The following is an 11,388-nucleotide window of genomic DNA, read 5'->3' as shown; positions in this document are numbered from 1 at the left end:
GTTCATCCACGGAGGGATGTGGTCTTGCGTCATATCCCTTAGGTGAGAGTTGTCGTGTGTCCATCTTCTCTGCCTTCCTCCTGGTTCAGCTGTTTCCGGCACCAGCTGGGGTCCTGTAAAAGTGAGCGTCGTAGTCAAGGTAACCAAGAGGGTCCACCTTCCCATGGTTGCACACAGGTCCGTCACGCCTCGCACTTGGTTGCCCTAGAGTTGATCAGAGGCTGGAGGTTGAAGTGCGAGCTTACCCTACGGGGGCTCAATCAGCACTCCCCCCTCACCACTGAAACAACCAAGTGTGAGATTTCTCTATTGTGCTGTCTTGAGGGTGCCGGGGTTTCCTGGGACCTCGACCTCTTTGCAGTGGCTCTGATAAATCCAGGAGGGTCTCTCCGCTATTTTGAAGGCAGTTGAAAAGGTCAGAAGCACTTGAATTGGCCTCTATCAATCCCTTTGTGAAAAGGGTGCTGGGTCCAGTTATCTTACTGGCGTTATGATCCCAGCAGTCTTCAATGTGCCAGCGTATGCACAGTATAGTGACACAGCTTTAGGTGATGTTCATAGGTAACTGCTGTCATCACCACCATAGCTTCTGGTTCCTGTGCTTTTCACAGAATCATGATGTCATCCTTAGATTCCCTCTGCGCTGTCGATGGAGCTTGGCACGCTCCCCTCATCCTTCAGGTGCCCGTCTGTTGTCCACAATCTCCTCTGTTAGCCTCTGGAAATCCCCCCTGGCACAGCTCTCATTCCAACGCAGTTTCATGGTCCGTGCTGTGGCTCCAAAATCTGATCTCATGATGGGCCCCAACCAGCTCGACCTTTGACCTCAATCACTGCCTGGGCTGTCAGTTATGCCTGGAATGGTTCTCGCTTCTCACTGGGCCTCTGAAGATTTCTCAGGAGATTACTGCTGCACCTGTATTTCCTTGCTAAGAGGAAAAACTTCTATTTGGAGAGCATGTCAACAATCATCAAACCACATCCTTTAGTTCAGTGAACTTCACTTATAGGCCATCAAAGCCTCATCTGAACATGGATGCACCACTTGCATAGGTTTAATACCTGTAAATAAACAGTTAATCACACAAATTGCTGCAAAAATCATATAAAACAAAATTTAATGTTAATTCAAATCAAATCAAATCAAATCACTTTTTATTGTCACATCACATGTGCAGGCACACTGGCACAGCACATGCAAGTGAAATTCTTGTGTGCGAGCCCCACAAATTCCAAAATTTAATGTTAATTCATTGTTTCATATTAATCCTGGATCCCCCATCTTGACACATGGACACTCCCATGAGTCAACTCATCAAAATCAGATTCCTGTCTTAAAGAAAAAGGTTAGCTAGATCATATCCCAGGCAACATCAGGGCATCTCCTCCCCTGGAGCAGCACCACCCTGGACCTATAATCCTGCAATAAAAATGTTAGTGTGTTTTGCATAACACCTGGCTTTGTCAGGAGCCTGCATACACACCATCATGGCCTGGAAAGCAAAATCTGGAAGTGAAATCAAACTTCATACCTGTAAACAATTGTATCATAAGAGCAATAAGCATTCAGCACTAGCAAGACAAGTGTCATGTGCAGGTTTTCTCAAATCAGTAAACTACAATTATTACCATAATTTGCCTCAGACATGGATCATCCCATGTACTCAGTCAACAGTAATGTAATCAGTGACTTCTCGTAAGCAAAGTCACTCCACTCATATATTATTTATGGGCTCAAGAGTGGCCAGCAAATGAGCCCATATTAACTATTCCATAACACCGCATCTCTTATTTGTTTGTCTCATGTCACTTGTCCGCTTCTGCTGAATCTTGTACATGCAGTCTCAAAAAACAAACATTAGCAACACACATTGATTATCCTGGTGGGCAGGCGTCGGCCATCCACATTCCAGAGGTGCCATAAAAACACCATAAAGTTAGCCATCCCTAGCTGTAGAAAGAATGTCATTCACATATAAACCCAGAAATCCTATAGTAAAAAAAACATTAACTAATCCTCTTATAAATCACATGATCAAACACATGAAAAACTGCAATGCTGTAGAAAAGAAAATGCAAATGTTAGCGCTGTGCAGGTATATGCATACTTTGTCACCGTTACCTCTGTAAGCAACACAAGGTAGTGAATAACACCCCTGGTAGATGCACAGACACAGAAAATGGCATTTCAAAGGTTAAACCATCATGCAACCTCGAATGTTGCTATCATCTTTCTGCTCCTGTAACAAAAACACATAAATTCATCCACCCTTTGTCCTGTCTAGGTGGAGGTTAACCTTGAGTCGTGGTCAAGTCTTGTCAGCTTTTACCAGTCAGTCAGTTTGTTTTTATTTCCATTCATTCATTCATTCTTTCTTTGCTGATAGTGGAAACCATCGTCGCATTTAGTTTCCACTCTCAGCAAAATGACGTCATTTCAAAAAGAAAAAGAACTTTAGTTTGGATTACATCGCTGAATTCTTTTTAGGCCGGGACTTTCATTTAATATTGTCCCAAATAAGTAGCTTTCTCCTGAGCCCATTTCAATGTGGAGAAAACTCACTTGTAACAGGTTTCTCGACCGGTCGTATAGCACTTTTAATTCCCGACGTGCAGATCTGCTTAAAGAAAAGAAATAGACAAACAAAATCAGTGCCTGTTCAAAAGATAAAAAATGAAAAATAACAGAGATTATCAAACCAAACTTTCAGTGCACAGGGACTGCTGTGTTAATAGACCTCTCTGCATTGAATCATATCTGTTATTAACCTCTGGCTCTCTTCCACAGCATGTCTTTTATCTTGTCTTCCTTCTCTCACCCCAACCGGTCGCAGCAGATGGCCCCGCCCCTCCCTGAGCCTGATTCTGCTGGAGGTTTCTTCCTGTTAAAAGGGAGTTTTTCCTTCCCACTGTCACCAAAGTGCTTGCTCATAGGGGGTCATATGATTGTTGGGTTTTTCTCTGTATCTATGAAGCCCCTTGAGGCGACTTTTGTTGTGATTTGGCGCTATATAAATAAAATTGAATTGAATTGAATTACGGACTAAACCTGGGACATTTGTGGCCCCAGTGCATGTGCCCTATCTGCCTTGTTGGTGTCCTTGATTTTTAAAAGTAAAATGTCTTATTATGCTATAAATAAAGCCAGAGAGTGAAATCTGTGCTGATCCTAATACAAATACCTGAAGACAAAGTGCCTTGGTTGTTTTCGATTGTTCTTTTCATCAGACATAATAACTACTCAGATCTCCTGGACTTCTTTCTTTCTTTCTTTCTTTCTTTCTTTCTTTCTTTCTTTCTTTCTTTCTTTCTTTCTTTCTTTCTTTCTTTCTTTCTTTTCATTCCTGAAGACATGCACATCTTCAGGAACAAAGCTATAACCCAGATGACATTGTCAAAAGTGTCTTTAACTGAGCTTTGAGAAAAGGTGGACTGCTGAATGAAAGTAAGATTTGCATTTGGTTTGGAAATCAAACTCCTCGACCAATACTTAATATTCCTTTTCCATATTTTCTAACACACACACACACACACACACCAACAGATATTGTGTATATATAAATGGTGAATGCTCATATCGAACATGGGCCAAGTTTCAAATAATGAGGTCTGTATATGTACAAGTAATCCCTTCTCCAAGCACAGAAGTACCACCCACCTGCTATTCAAAACTTCTGAGGAGCAGCCAATAAGACAAAGGTTGGCTCAAAGAGAGGACAGCTAAACTGGCATATTTCAAATGGAAGATAAATTGAAGGACTGCACCAAGACTCAGTATAGGATAAATAAGCATATTTTCAGCAATGAATCACACAAATTTGCTGTAGTGCCCAAATTAAAGTATGGAGCTGGAAATAAACATAATTAGCTCTCTTTAAGGGACTAAAACATCTCTAGATTGTATTTTGAATAGATCATGAGTGGTCCATTATTTTTGTCATTTGCTATAATAAAATCCCCCTCATAATGTAGTGAAGAGTTGCCAAGGCCATCTATCTGCAGCCGTGGTTTTTAAGATGCGGTACTTTTTAAAATACACACAGTGGGACACTGCCATAGACTGGTGACCTGTACAGGGTGTACCTTGCTCAGTCTGTGACAGCTGCTCCAGCCCTTCATGACCCTGAATCAGATACACCATTAAAAAGGGGGTGGATGGATTGACAGGGGATCAGAGGTATGGTGGACTGTAACTAAATAATTAAATAGAAAAAAATTAACTGTAAAAATAAATCTGTTAGGGTGCCTGGGTTCGTTGACCCAAAATTTTGAGTTTTACATTATTATTGAACTTTGATTTTGCCATTATTTATCATTTCTAGTCTTTTGGTTTCTTAGAGTTCTGTCTTCTGGTTTCTGTCTCTGTGTTACATAGTTGTTCTGTCTCCCCCTGTCTGCTGTATCCCCTCGTCAAGTCAAGTCTGTGTTATGTTTCCTGTTTTACTTTGAAAGTCCATGTCTCATGTTAATGTATCTGGATTTGCTTCCCTTGTCTCGCTACCCTTATTTGTCCCAGCTGTGTTTCTCTGTTGTCTCCCATTCCCTGATGGCTCTCTCTGGGTATGTAAGCCCTGAGTTTTCTTTGGTCTTTGTTGCGATCTCCTTCATCCTATGGTGTGTGTTCTGTTTGGCTGCCTGTGTAAGTTTCTTTAGGTATTCTTGCTTTTGCTATATTTGTGTTTAGCGTTAAAGCTGTTTTGTAGTGATGGGCAGATGAAGCCCCATGAAGCACTGAAGCTTTTCATCCAATTGGTTCACCCCAACGCGAAGCTTCATGAAGCTTCCTTTGCTCTAGCAGGACACCTACTGGACGTAAAAATAATAGCTGGCATGAATTTGAAGAGTGTGGCATTTTGCACACAGCCTGTAAATGTCAACAACAAAAGGAGTGTGTAAAACATGTATATTGTAGTGATGGCAGTATACTGTGTATATTTATAGTGGCAGTATGGGAAATGATTATTTGGAAATGCTTGAAATGGAAATGATCATTTACTGTGAGGTGAGGTGTGGTTGGGGTGTGGACAGTGGTTGTGCTTTTGTAACGTTGAGGTCTGGACAGCTACACACTGAGGCTTTGAGCCTCAGTCCTGCCTGTTCACATTTTATTCTGTAAAAACTAAATTTTCACTGCTTTTATGACCTTTTTAGTGGGGAGAACATAGCTAGGATTTAATGATTTAACAAATCTTTTGAATCCTTTGTCCTCCACAATGCTAAATGGCTGGGAGTCCTCAATCACCATGCTGACCAGGTCTTCATCTATTTGAGATTGTTCTCCTGAGGAAAGACAATAAAGATAAAGCACAAATATAAATAGCACACACGTAACTTATAACAGTTGTATAATATTGTTATATCATTTAGTAACATTACTGCATCCTATATTATCATTGCATTTGATGGCTCACCTGGTCTTGCTCCACGATCGGTGTCCCCCTTATTCTCATGCAAAGCTCTGTAGTGCCTAAGCATGGATGAGGTGTTGCTGTTATATCCCAGCTCCCTGGCACATAGCAAACACTTCACCTTGTACAAAAGTCAAGACAGCTCAACATAAATTGTATTGCACCATCAGTATCATGAAAATACATCTTCTGTAGAAATACCTTGTTGGGAGGAATAAGATCAAAATGTTCCCACACAGGGGAGGACATCCTCCTCTTCTTAGCTGGCTCCATTCTCTCCTGACTCTCCTCACTCTCATAAACCTCCATACGGTCTCCAAACTCTCACTAACCGCAACTCTCCATCAAACACCCACATTTTTGAATGAAGTCTGAGGGGTTTATATCGCTGTCATATCTCGCGGCAAAGTTCGAACCACTTCATGAACCAGTCACGTGGTACAGCCGGGCAGCGAGGCTTCGGACGTCATCATTTTCAGCTCCTCCCATAAATGAAGCAAGCCTCGATACGCGCTTCGCGGAAACGCCCCCTCCATTACTCGACACACGCTCCAAAGCCTCGATACAGAACGTCCCATCACTACTGTTTTGAGTTCACACTTTTACCTCCAAGTGTCTGCACATTGGGTCCACAGTTCCTGCCTGCACACAGCACATGACAAAATCATTGTGTAAAAACAAAACAAAATGCTGTCTTCTTTATTGACCATTTACCGTCAAACACATTTCAACTATAAGCTTTCATCAGTGCAAACCAAAGCCACATCCCCAGATATAGAACCATGGGAGGTTTAAACACTAATTAGTGTGAATGCTTGAAAAGTTAAATCAGAAGAGCAGGCTGTCTTTACACTGTCACCACGTCCATATAATAAACTCCACAGGCATGAAAAATGAGAATTCAGTAGACATGACATATGTGAGTGAAGTTGGCCCCCCCACATTCTTCAAATCCAACAAAAGTGGTATCAAACGTTTGTGCTGGTTTGTGCTGCAAAAATTTACGTTTGTGCTGCCTCTGTTTTAAAGATATTAATGAAAACGTGAAGGTCAAAGGGTCAACCAGCCCCCCTACATTAATGGAATCAAACAAAACTGGTGTCAATCAACTGTGCTACGTTTGTGCTGGTTTGTGCTGCCTCTGTTTTAAAGATATTAATGAAAATGTAAAGGTCAAAAGAGGTCAACCAGCCCCCCCACATTAATGGAATCGAACAAAATTGATGTCAAACATTTGTGCTATGTTTGTGCTGGTTTGTGCTGCAAAAATTGACGTTTGTGCTGCTATCATTTTAAAGAAATCCATACAAATTTGTAGAGGTCATCAGAGGTCAACCAGCCCCCCCACATTAATGGAATCAAACAAAACTGGTGTCAATCAACTGTGCTACGTTTGTGCTGGTTTGTGCTGCCTCTGTTTTAAAGATATTAATGAAAATGTAAAGGTCAAAAGAGGTCAACCAGCCCCCCACATTAATGGAATCGAACAAAATTGATGTCAATCAACTGTGCTACGTTTGTGCTGGTTTGTGCTGCAAAAATTTACGTTTGTGCTGCTATCATTTTAAAGAAATCCATACAAATTTGTAGAGGTCATCAGAGGTCAACCAGCCCCCCCACATTAATGGAATCAAACAAAACTGGTGTCAATCAACTGTGCTACGTTTGTGCTGGTTTGTGCTGCAAAAATTGTCGTTTGTGCTGCATCTGTTTTAAAGATATTAATGAAAATGTAAAGGTCAAAAGAGGTCAACCAGCCCCCCCACATTAATGGAATCGAACAAAATTGATGTCAAACATTTGTGCTATGTTTGTGCTGGTTTGTGCTGCAAAAATTTACGTTTGTGCTGCCTCTGTTTTAAAGATATTAATGAAAACGTAAAGGTCAAAAGGTCAACCAGCCCCCCCACATTAATGGAATCAAACAAAACTGGTGTCAATCAACTGTGCTACGTTTGTGCTGGTTTGTGCTGCTAAAATTGTCGTTTGTGCTGCCTCTGTTTTAAAGATATTAATGAAAATGTAAAGGTCAAAAGGTCAACCAGCCCCCCCACATTAATGGAATCGAATAAAAGCCTTCAGTTTTCAGGCCCCTCTTCTGTGGAACCAGCTTCCAGTTTGGATTCAGGAGACGGACACTATCTCTACTTTCAAGATTAGGCTCAAAACTTTCCTTTTTGCTAAAGCATATAGTTAGGGCTGGACCAGGTGACCCTGAATCCTCCCTTAATTATGCTGCAATAGACGTAGGCTGCCGGGGGATTCCCATGATGCATTGAGTTTTTCCTTTCCAGTCACCTTTCTCACTCACTATGTGTTAACAGACCTCTCTGCATTGAATTATATCTGTTATTAACCTCTGGCTCTCTTCCACAGCATGTCTTTTATCCTGTCTTCCTTCTCTCACCCCAACCGGTCGCAGCAGATGGCCGCCCCTCCCTGAGCCTGGTTCTGCCGGAGGTTTCTTCCTGTTAAAAGGGAGTTTTTCCTTCCCACTGTCGCCAAAGTGCTTGCTCATAGGGGGTCATATGATTGTTGGGTTTTTCTCTGTATCTATGAAGCGCCTTGAGGCGACTTATGTTGTGATTTGGCGCTATATAAATAAAATTGAATTGAATTGGGTCCAACTCCTGCCTGCCGCACAGCGATTCATGACACGGGTCTTTTAACCTAAAAATGTTTTAATGGCCATGAAGAAAGGACTCTTCAATAGATCTTTCAACTCACCTGTGTTTACTGTCTCCACCTGAAATTAATTGCAGTCTGAATTTTTTTTTCTCTTCTGTCCTTTTGTCTTTGGTCTTCAGCCTTGGAAGGAAAAAATAAAAATATTGAAAACCTTATTAGCACACTAAATATACAAAACCTTGCTATATTTCAATTGTTTTAGATTGAAGTTGCCACTGCTAGCTAAGTCAGTTTTGAATCATGCTAATGAGAAGAAGAAAAAAAAAACCTGCCGAACAATGAGGCTGCTGTTGTGAAAACGCCAACTTTCTTGCGTTGGCAAGTGGTCGTTAAAATATCATTAAGACCCTTTCTTTTTATGTAATTCTTAGTAAAACTGTTTTAATCGGTTAAAACTGACGACATAATCTATGTTTGAAAAAGAGCGCGAACAACAGCGAACCACTATTCACCACCTGGGTCTGTGCTTTTTAACACAACAGCGCATTCGAAATCGAAGTTCTTGCCTGCAACATATTAATATACTTGCTTTTTTACGGAAAAAATAAACATAACGAAGGTTCCGTTTTACTTACAAGTTTCTCCAAATGTGCTCTCCAGTCGCTCGAGAAGGGCAGCCATATTGAACAGAATTTTCTGTCAACGTCGTTCAGGTTAGAGAGAAAACGTCATGACGTAGTTGACATACACATGCGGAGCTCGGAAAAAAACCATTTACTCAAAAATCATAATTAAGAAAGCAGTATTTACTCTTAACTTCTAAGCCATGTACAACTATAACTGTTTGAATCGTTAACAGAACAAAAGTTTTAAGTTGTTTCAACTTTGAGGAATTTCAATTGTTATATCCACAAACTTTATAAGTCAGACTGTTGGGGTTTACAGTGCAGTAAAACTTGGCAAAGGACAATACTGTGTCATGAACACCTGTGCCTTTGATGCCTTCTGTCAAAGTCTGTGCTGCGCTTACTGTGACAGTCGTACTGCTCAAAACATGTTGAATAGTTCAGAGGAGAACAAAGTATTCCAGCTTGTGAAATCCCTTGCTTCAAAGGGTGTCACTCAACATGCCTATTCATTGAGGGCAGAGGTGCTGAGCTCAATATTCTGCCCTGTTCAGTTGAAGACTGGTGTTCATCGTGTTGATGCACAGTGCCATGTGTCCACAGTAATGGCGCGATTTTCCGAAAGCATAAAGTGCCATTCCATCTATACGCAGATGACTGCCAGCTCTACTTACCTCTTAGTCATTCTGATAGTCTCCCAACTGGACCTCTGCTTGACTGCCTTACTGATGTCAAAGCATGGATGGCAAACAACTTTTTAAATTTTAATGATCGGAAGACAGAAGCAATTTTATTTGGCCCAAATCGTTCTTCTCATACTCTGGATGTTGATCTTGCAGCTTTGACTTCCCAACTAAAGAGCTCAATCACAAATCTCGGAGTTAAAATTGATTCTGCACTCACCTTTGATGACCATGTAAACGGGGTGGTAAAATCAGCATTTTATCACCTCAGACGTTTATCAAAGGTTAAGCCCTTTCTTTCCAAGCGTGACTTGGAAAGCGTTATTCATGCCTTTATTACCTCACGTTTAGATTATTGTAATTCTCTTTTAACAGGGGTTGGGCAGGGCACTTTGTCACGCCTGCAATTAGTGCAAAATGCTGCGGCACGATTTTTTAACTGGTAGAAGAAAATTTGATCACATCACTCCGATTTTGGCCTCTTTACACTGGCTTCCAATTGAATTCAGGATCCGTTTTAAAGTCCTTTTATTGGCTTTTAAATCTCTAAATGGTCTGGCACCTGTTTATTTGTCTGATTTGTTGAAGCCCCACGTCCCCACTCGTTCCCTTCGGTCAGCTGAGCAGTTGCTGCTTTCGGTCCCAAAGTCACGGCTGAAACTTAGAGGAGACCGAGCGTTCTCTGTTGCCGCGCCGATGCTTTGGAATAACCTTCCTCTCCATATTAGACAGGCTGCATCAGTGCAAGTTTTTAAGTCTTTATTAAAAACCTATTTTTATTCACTGGCTTTTAACTCTGTGGGTAACTGACATTTTTATTTTATTTTATTTTTTTTATTTATTATTTTAATTTTTAATTTTTTCATTTTTTATTGTTTTTTAACTTTATTGCTATGTCTGGTTTTATTACTATGTGCATATTAGTATTGTACAGCACTTTGGTCTACCAGGTGTGTTTTTAAAGTGCTATATAAATAAATAAATGATGATGATGATGATAATTCAAAAAACAATGACGGAAAATCCAAGTGTTCACTTCACAAGACAGTGTTCCTCCCAGTACTGCAAACTTTACACACCAAACACAAGGCAAATATCTTTTGTTTCCATTGATCTGTCAGTCCTCTCAGCTTCTGGCATAGCTCACCTTCAGTCTGCTGTTGAACAAGGGCTCAACCTTCCAGCATCGCCATGCCTAAGACCAATCGAAAGTCCTGATGCATCTCCAACAGCATTTAAAACAGATTCATCAGGAAAGCAACTTTGCACAGGGACTGTTTGTCACAGTTTCACCCTGAGAGAGCTTGTATGGATTGACACAGACCTTGGAAAATGCTCTACAGAAACTCTGGAGCACAGTTTTCACAGTCCAAAAAGGTTTTTGCTTACTGAATTCCCATCCACTCTGCTACTTCAAGGAGAGAAATTCACACTGAAAGCAGTCATTACATTTCAGGAGGGCCCAACACCAGAAACACTCGGGCATTATATGACATTCTGTAACAGGACCCCGTACATCTGGGAGATGTATGATGACCTAAGAAAGGATGTAACCATAGCATCTGAAAACACCAGCGTATGTCCGCACGCTGTGCTCTACACAAAGGAATAATGGCAAGATCTCATGAAAGAAAGTCCTTTTCTAGTTTGTGAGTTAGATGATGGAAATAGCTGTTATTTTTCAGTTATTGTATTAGACTTGTGAGGCTCAGACAGTTCAATGTATTTACCTTTTCTAACAGGAAACATATATACTACATTGTTCTCGTAGTTTTGTATTTTGTTACCAGCAAATAAAGTTTTTTCTCTAACCGAATGCATTAATTATTTTAAATGCTATATTTAACCTAGTTTTTAAATAAGTTATTGCAGTTTGATTACTAGGTTTAAGAGTGTGATCATAAGAAAAAAATATCCAATTCTGGTTAATATCTCTCAATTTCTTTACGGTAAAGAAAGTGGCTGGTTGAGCTTTAGAAACTTTTGGTAATATCTTTAAAATGAAAGCGGCACAAACGACAATTTTAGCAGCACAAACGTAGC

General features: G+C 40.6%; 1 protein-coding gene across 1 annotated transcript; it reads right to left on the bottom strand.

Annotated features, from left to right (window-relative positions):
* Positions 1–5,085: 5,085 nt before the first annotated feature.
* LOC147306260 (uncharacterized) lies at positions 5,086–5,868 on the bottom strand. Its single transcript, XM_086275735.1, has 3 exons — positions 5,610–5,868; positions 5,412–5,529; positions 5,086–5,280 (listed from the first exon to the last, which is right to left on the bottom strand). Exons 1-3 carry the CDS (start codon positions 5,715–5,717, stop codon positions 5,120–5,122), a joined length of 387 nt encoding a protein of 128 aa, XP_086131861.1. The 5' UTR covers positions 5,718–5,868; the 3' UTR covers positions 5,086–5,119.
* Between the last annotated feature and the right edge of the window lie 5,520 nt (positions 5,869–11,388).

The sequence above is a fragment of the Aulonocara sp. 'chitande type north' Nkhata Bay genome, linkage group LG19, assembly GCF_057382095.1.
Source record: "Aulonocara sp. 'chitande type north' Nkhata Bay isolate Kocher_YH1m ecotype deep benthic linkage group LG19, A_spYH_male_GT1.1, whole genome shotgun sequence".
NCBI classification, from domain to species: domain Eukaryota; kingdom Metazoa; phylum Chordata; class Actinopteri; order Cichliformes; family Cichlidae; genus Aulonocara; species Aulonocara sp. 'chitande type north' Nkhata Bay.
This window is presented reverse-complemented; position numbering and strand designations above follow the sequence as displayed.